This window comes from Priapulus caudatus, unplaced genomic scaffold (genome assembly GCF_000485595.1).
Source record: "Priapulus caudatus unplaced genomic scaffold, Priapulus_caudatus-5.0.1 Scaffold18, whole genome shotgun sequence".
Classification (NCBI taxonomy): domain Eukaryota; kingdom Metazoa; phylum Priapulida; class Priapulimorpha; order Priapulimorphida; family Priapulidae; genus Priapulus; species Priapulus caudatus.
This window is the reverse complement of record NW_014577079.1, coordinates 157,992-166,422: the sequence shown is the minus strand read 5'-3', so window position 1 is coordinate 166,422 and position 8,431 is coordinate 157,992. Positions and strand designations below refer to the sequence as shown.

The 8,431-nt window shown below is 43.6% G+C and overlaps 1 protein-coding gene across 1 annotated transcript in view; it reads right to left on the bottom strand.

Annotated features, from left to right (window-relative positions):
• Nucleotides 1-8,431, bottom strand: part of LOC106811067 — a 58,551-nt gene that overhangs the window by 4,684 nt on the left and 45,436 nt on the right. Inside the window, exons 13-22 of the mRNA XM_014814596.1 lie at nucleotides 6,341-6,484; nucleotides 5,356-5,562; nucleotides 4,694-4,855; nucleotides 4,178-4,319; nucleotides 2,956-3,113; nucleotides 2,008-2,109; nucleotides 1,239-1,418; nucleotides 897-969; nucleotides 343-510; nucleotides 4-104 (exon numbers count right to left, since the gene is read on the bottom strand). Coding sequence (XP_014670082.1) covers nucleotides 4-104; nucleotides 343-510; nucleotides 897-969; nucleotides 1,239-1,418; nucleotides 2,008-2,109; nucleotides 2,956-3,113; nucleotides 4,178-4,319; nucleotides 4,694-4,855; nucleotides 5,356-5,562; nucleotides 6,341-6,484 — 1,437 coding nt within the window. The remainder of the gene's footprint in view (nucleotides 1-3; nucleotides 105-342; nucleotides 511-896; nucleotides 970-1,238; nucleotides 1,419-2,007; nucleotides 2,110-2,955; nucleotides 3,114-4,177; nucleotides 4,320-4,693; nucleotides 4,856-5,355; nucleotides 5,563-6,340; nucleotides 6,485-8,431) is intronic.

The window sequence follows — 8,431 nt, the reverse complement described above, 5'->3', positions numbered from 1 at the left end:
GACGCACGCCACGTTGTTGCCGCCGCGATGCACCCAGTCGACGATCAGTGCCAGACCCGGGTTGATGTCATCCTCAAAGTCACGCACCTTCTCCTTACGATAGCCTGCGTGAGCAGAAGGTGAGTTCAGTGACGCAACACACTGTCAATGCCTGTACGTAAGTGTCACTCAGGGCAACTCTTTTGAACAAAAAACACGAGCGCAATGTGATGACCAATGACATTGCACTGGGATGAGAATTTTTTTTTTTTTAGCTGAAACCAAAAAATAAGCCAGAGGGGAAGGGGGAGGGTCCGATGCACATAAACAGCCCAAGAAGGGTGAGCCACTGGCAACACCTACCGAGCTTCTTGGCAAGCGCGGACCAGTCGGCTCCCGGAGTGGCGGCGTTCAGCATCTTCGCAGCCCCTCTCACCCAGTGCGGCAGATCCGTCACGACCGACTCAGTGTTCCTTGCCTGCTGGGCTATGACAGCCTTGCTGATGGCCTCAATAACGGGCCCATCTTTTACTGTGGAAAAAAGTGATTTGAGTCTTTTTATTTGACTTGACTTTACTCTACAACTTGACTAACATATGAATATCACCATGAGTATATCTATACTGTATGGTACAGGTGCGTTCTTGATATTAGGTATGTTGTTTTAAAAATATCTCAGGAATTTAGTTTTGGACCAAGCATGCCACGTGGGCAAAAATGTAAATATTTTCATGGAAAGAAATAATTTCACTTGAGGGTCATACAGCTAATATCTAATTTGACATCATAATCACTTGACTGCAGGACTTAACCTCAATATCTCTAAAAACGTGTGAAATTTCTCAAATTCAATATCTCTTTATATACGTGTTATTTATGTATAATTAATAGTCAAACTAATATAAAAGTATAATTACCAAATGGCGTCGGTGAGGGGAAAATTTTTCTGAAAGGTGCCGTTTTAATTCTGCGGTGATCACAGCTCACAACCTGTGAAATATAAATTTCCATTAAAATACTCATTATTGAAACTTGAAAAAATATACCAAATTTATGCCATCTCAATAGATAACCAAAGTGGTCACATCGGTCAACTGTTAATTATTAATAAACACTCCTGCATCCCCATTCTTACCTTAACCTCTGCCCCCCCCCCACCTGCATCTCACCCTGTCTGTCCCTTCCCCCACCCTGGGTCCCTCGCATGCTGCCTTCCCACTCAGCCCCTCCCTCCCTTACACTCATCACCTCTAACTCACCTTGTTCGACAGACAGTCGTCCAGCGGCAGGAAGTGCACGCAGGACTGCTCGGTGCAGGCGGCGCGCCGGTGCAGAGCGCACTCGCGGCTGCAGCCGCACTGCACCATCGTGCGGTAGCTGATGCGCCACATCCACACCTTCTTCAGGTCCTGCAGTGCGAGCTCGAGGAAGCGGCGCACCTGCGGGGAAGGAACGCGCGCGCGTTAGCGCGATGCGGAACTGCACGGTGACGTTGACCCATCACTAGCGGAAATAACTCCAGGGTTGCCATGGCGCGGATTTCAGATTCATTCATTCGGATAGAAGTCGAGACGAAGACTTAGCATTGGAGAAGCCAAAATGAAAGCGAAAGTTTACAAACGACAATGGAATTCAAACAGAGCTGAGAATTGAAATTTATGAAATTTATATTCAGCACTAACAGAATCAGGTTCGCGTTGAAGAACAATAGCAATAACTGGAAATAATTGTTTCACACAAATCATGTGATGAAAGGCAAAGGCAATTGGGTAACGAATTAACAAACAAATATATTTAAACAGGAGGCCTGCAATATTTCTGTACTAAAACGTGTGGTGCCAGTGAGTTAGCTTCCAGGGCTTCGGCAAAAATATTTAACGCTATACGCCACATGGCAACGAATAAGAAACGTTTCGACATCAGCTTCTCCTAACTTTTCCTACCTCTCAAAATTTAATCTAAGAATATATAAAGAATGTAGTATTGGGAGGAGAGACTATGCACAATAAACAATACTTGATGCCTTACCTCAGCACATGCGTGGGGTTTCGGGGGAGGAAGGTTGTCTGTGCCAACTTCCATATCCTGCTCCTCCTCATCATCCAGAACGGCAACTCGAAGCACTAGCACCTGAAACATCCCAACACGTCAAACGTACATGCATACACATGCACGCACGCACGCACGCACAACACATGCGCACATACGAACCTACACACACTACGCGCACGGCACAAAGCACACACACGCACGCACGCACGGTCACACACACGGAACGCCAACGCACAGGCACAGGCACGACGCACGCATCGGCAACGTACGCAAACGCAGCACGCGCACATGCACGACCTATATACCAACACGCAAATGCGCTCACGGGCACACCGCACACATACAACGCATGTCCACACACAACGCCCGCCCCCCTCCACACACACACACACACGGCCCCTCCCACACACACAGCCCCACAACTCGGCGCGTGTTTGCGCGCGTATTAGTAATACACACCACACAGCACACACACGTACCTGCACACTGCGCTCTCACGTGCCTATACACTCTCACCCATGTCTACTGACTGCCAGTTATCACATACGTGTTCTCTTACTCACATCTACAATACCACCTACAGTTATTACCACCTGACCTTATTAAGCAGCACTAGCACTTATTAAAACTGTGTAAAAAATCAGATGTATATACCTACACCACGTTTACTGCCTACAGTTTTTTCCCGACCATACTGAATATGCTCGATTCTTGCTCAATGATAATACGCACTTCTTTTCACCATATTTATTTTCCCACCTTGGCTTTTTTTACCAGTATTTGGCTCATTAACGTATACATATATTTATGTACATTGCAGACATATCTGTAGGACAGTTAAACTTCCGATAAAATGTCGATTCACCTGCAACACTGACCGAGACGGGAATTACACCGACGTGGCGTACGCACTACGATCGGTACCTTTATTCGTGAATAATGCAAGCTGGACATCTCCAGCACGAAGTCGTGTTCGTCGTTGACGTAGAAGCGTGCGACGCGGTAGTAGAGCTTCGGCTCCCGCCCTCCATTCTCCTGACTCCAGCGCACAGCTCTGATTAGCAAGCGATGAAAGATGCCATCTGCAAAAGCAGTGCGTACCATCGTATCACGTCTAGACTTCATCGTTAGCAGTGACGTATAGCTAACAACCAAATTAATAATCGCACAATAATAAAAATAATATAAGATATCAATAATATATGATATATAATATAATATCTTACCTTTGCTATTAGATGACCATGTCTTAATGTAATCTGACAGAATACGTGTACACACTATGTAAAATATTTCATGCAACACAGCCTTGAAGTTTTTTTCTATATATATATATATATACCATACAAACTATGATTTTTGAGAGCAATTACCACTGATCATTGGAAGCTATATATAGCAGGTATATATATAGGTCTTTGCTTCTAACAACATACCTGCTATGACACAGCAAAAATACCTGCTATGAAATTGTGAACATAGAATTCTCTATAACACTATATATATGTAACATAGATCACACTATAAATAACTGGCATGAATCTACAATGGAAGAATTCTCTATACAGTGAAAGACCGAAAATCTGGACTACTCGGGGATTGGGTCAGTCCGGATTTTCGGAACTTCTGGATTCTCGGGAAGTACTTTTAAAATTTAAATTTAAGTAGGAATAAAAAAGAGATGAACAGGTAAATTTTGATAGTTTATTTATTATCAAATACAGCATGCTTCATTTATCAAAACGAGCAGTTTTAAAGAAAAATAAAGTCAACACTTGACAAAAATGTAAGCATAAAAATTTTCACTACAAAAAAAGCTTAATTCAAAATGTTTAAGCGCTTTCGAAAAGTCCAGGTTCTCGCGTGGTCCGGATTTCTGACATCCGGATTTTTGGACTACTGTAACACTATAGTGACTAAATACAATCTATATTTAAGAGGAATTACCATTAATGACATTATAGAACAAATATGTGGCATGAAACTATATAAGCATATTAAGCATATAATTCTCTAAAACACTGTACTTACAACCTATATTTGATACCAATGAGTATTATTAGTATTAATGATATCAGGAGTGTATAATAGAGAGGGATTGGGGGGGGGGGATTATACACTCCTGATGATATCACATTACAAATACCTGGCATGAATCCATTGAAGTCTAAATAGAAAATGGCATCATGTTTGCCGGCAGTGGTGAGGCCATTAGTGTCCGGACACTGTTGCAGTCTACAAGGCACATAGTAGCTTTTCACCCAATCCTTTTCCTCTTCGTCCATTAGCTGTAATGGGAGAAGTAGATTTTCCAGGAATTTTATCGAACTATAAAGGAAATCTACAAGGCTACCACCATTGCTGAAAGCACGTGCACAAACCATGTAAGGATTTTTCATACAAGCAACAGAACTGCCCACAAATCTGGCCATTAATTCCGTCGTGAATATTATACGTCAATAACCACAAATCAAACGCAAAACACAAAGCAGAGCAAAACAAAGCAAATTAAGCAAAGTGATTGTTCTCTCTCTGTGATGTGTGGTGAATGCGTGCGTGCGTGCGTGCGTGCTTGCTTGTGTGTGTATGTGCGCAAATGTGTGTGCGTCCACACACATATATAAACACATACATATACACATACACACATATAGGTACGTACATTGGTAGGTTGCTGCCGCTCACAGAGTAGATCGAACCTCTCCATGAAGCCTATGAGTGCAGACTTCTGTTCTATGATGTCAGCCCACATATGGTCTAGCAGACGGTCCTCTATGATTCCCTCACGCTCAAGCTTCCCCCATGAATCCATGAAATGTGGCCACTGCAAATGCGCGACAATCAGACTTTCTGCCATCCATACTTGATTACGTTGACGCCGCGCGTAAAACGTATGTACACAGGATCAAATATACAGTGCACAGGCACTTGGAACGTTTCAGTAGTAAAATGATGGTAAATAAACACGATATGTATTTACTACCAAAGTCTTAATGTTTCCAGCGAGGGCGTCTCACCTGCTCACTGAGGTCGGTGACCATAACAACGCGCCCCACAAGAAGACCTACCTGCTCCCTGAGGTCGGGGACCGTGATGACGTGCCCCACAAGATGACCTACCTGCTCACTGAGGTCGGGGACCGTGATGACGTGCCCCACAAGATGACCTACCTGCTCACTGAGGTCGGGGACCGTGATGACGTGCCCCACAAGATGACCTACCTGCTCACTGAGGTCGGTGACCGTGGCGATGCGCCCCGCGGTGCGACTCGCCTGCTCACTGAGGTCGGTGACCATAACAACGTGGCCCGCGAGGGTGACTCACCTGGTCATTGAGGTCGGTGACCGTGATGACGCGCCTGAAGACGTCGAGCAGCCACTGTGGCTGCAGTATGACGGTGTTGCGGAGGCAGTCGTCGATGGCGCCAACGCCGCCGACGTAGACGACGACGCCGAGGTCATGGTAGAAGTTGAGCATCGTCGCGAGGTCCTCCTCGAGTGCAATCTCCTCCTCCTGAACGATCTCCCTCATCTGCGATAAGAAACCGACCCCCCCGGCGGTCACTGGCTAGAGCCAGCTAGGCAGAGTGATGTGCTCGAAGGCTTCGCTACGATTCTAGTTGCAGCACGGTTTCTAAGGTACGGGTCAAGTTTGCGCGTCGATAACGACCGAGTTTAATTTCGTACTGGCTAATGGGAAATTTGTCCCTGATCCCTGTTCTCCCTAATCCGTGAGAAGCAGCCATAGCCATGTTATTCGTGGTCACAGAGTAACGGGCTTAGCAGCTATGGTTCTAGTCGCAACGCGGTTTCAACAGGGTATGGGTAACGTTTACGTGTCGATAACGAAGTGAGCTTAATTATAATCCCATACTGGTATAAGAAAATTTGGTCTGCTATCTGTTGGAGGCGAGATTGGCCGTGTTAGCCACGATCGCTTAATAACGAGCTTGACAGCCTTGCTATTATTCTAGCTGTAGCGCAGTTTTTTGTATGTATCAGTCAAGTCGCTAACAGCCGAGTTCAATGAGATACTGGTAAAAATTTTCATGACAACTAAGAACATTCTTACGGGAAGCGTAATCTCATACCCTTCTATATGTTATTCATGCAATCTCCCATCTTATGCTTACATTGATAGACATCCTGATCTTAAAGCATAAAACCTTTCTCCTGCGTCTTTCTATGTTACACCTGATACCATCTCCTACCTCCCGTACCCGTAGTATACTCATCAATTTTATGAATTACTGTTTCTTCACCCACAGTCAACTGAAACCATTTATTGTAAGCAAAATCGTTTTACATACTTGATGGAGCGAACAGTAGTTGACACCCTGGTTGACCAGTCGCGTGACTTCTCTCTCAAATTTCAGCCATTTTAAAGGAATCTGTTCACCCATGTATGGCTCTTTAATGGCCACGTCCACAATACGGCTCTTTAGCTTTGAAATCTACAAAACACGTACACAACAATTAAATGATTTTTAAGGAACCTCGGGTAATGTGGCCAGATCTACTGCAAGTATGACGCCTGGGGGGCCACTGACAGAAACATTGACATGTAATATAATTCTTATTGTACCTTGCCATTTTCTCTTATATAATAGTACTACCCACCATCACAGAGCTACAACGTTTCTGACAATGGTCCCCTGGTGGGTATCAATGATTGCAACCCCTCTATAGTCAAACATAGCAAACAAGCAGTAAAGATGCGAACAAATTGAGTGAAACCAGCATGAACATTTTTTGCTACACACAAAGTTACTTATATGGCTCGAGTTGTTCATGGCTTAGAAGGGGGAAAATGAATCATCAATGACTGCGTCACCAACTTTACGCAGGAACCTAAAGCTAAACACGTTCAATATAGTCACACGCACATATATGGACACACCCGTGCAAATCGAATAAAATTTAAAGGAAGCGGATGACATCACAATATCCTGAGGAAGGTAACGATATCGGAAGCGCTTGTAAACAGGAACTAATGGAACTCCATTTACGTAGTGAGAGAATTACCCGCCTAGACTACAAAAGCTGTGTACTAACCATTAGCGAGTCATAACCACAGCAGATAGGACTAACAGCATCAAAAAACCAAGACCCTTACAAACTGAAATGGGAGGCAAATTTAGCAAGCGTTCGGTCAACTACATGAGACGATATGGTAAGAAACTCATTGTTTACTTCTCAGATTACATAAGAAGTGTTTGTAAAACGGTGCACATTTTGACGCAGTTCACAATTAATTACTGCTAGCCATTCGTGTGACATATGAAAGAATGTGTACCAACTTTCATATGGAATTGAACACGCTGTTAAAATTACAGCATTTATGACCTGTCACCACTCTACCTGCGCACTCAAATAGCAATTTAACACGAAATTTCTGAAAACCCTTTTACATACTCCCACGTATCACGAAAATGTCAGTGTATTTATTCACCCACAGACGTGGGGGAAAGGCCTCACGAGTGCCCTTGTTTTGTACAGCTTTTAATTCAAATGTACGCTTTCACGAGGTAACCTTTTCGCATAGCAGGTATAGAAACGTTGCACAGAATATTACCCCAGAGCGTACGTAGCCTCGAATACTGTTTTGCCTTACACGTCCCATCCCCCCCCCCACCACCCACACGCCGTTCAGCATTCGCTACATAGAACCATCCACGGTTACGGCGGAAAATGTTTGCGACGATATCAGGAGTGTATAATATAGAGGAGTCTATATTACAGGAGTATACCGGAGTCTATATTACAGGCGTATACAGCAGTCTATATTACAGGCGTATACAGCAGCCTATATTACAGGCGTATACAGCAGTCTATATTACAGGCGTATATACAGGAGTATACAGCAGTATATACAGCAGTCTATATTACAGGAGTATACAGCAGTCTATATTACAGGCGTATACAGCAGTCTATATTACAGGAGTATACAGCAGTCTATATTACAGCAGTATATACAGCAGTCTATATTACAGGCGTATATACAGGAGTATACAGCAGTCTATATTACAGGCGTATATACAGGAGTATACAGCAGTCTATATTACAGGCGTATATACAGGAGTATACAGCAGTCTATATTACAGGCGTATACAGCAGTCTATATTACAGGAGTATACAGCAGTCTATATTACAGGCGTATACAGCAGTCTATATTACAGCAGTCTTTATTACAGAAGTATATACAGGAGTCTATATTACAGCAGTATATACAGCAGTCTATATTACAGGAGTATACAGCAGTCTATATTACAGGCGTATACAGCAGTATATACAGCAGTCTATATTACAGGAGTATACAGCAGTCTATATTACAGGAGTATACAGCAGTCTATATTACAGGAGTATACAGCAGTATATACAGCAGTCTATATTACAGGAGT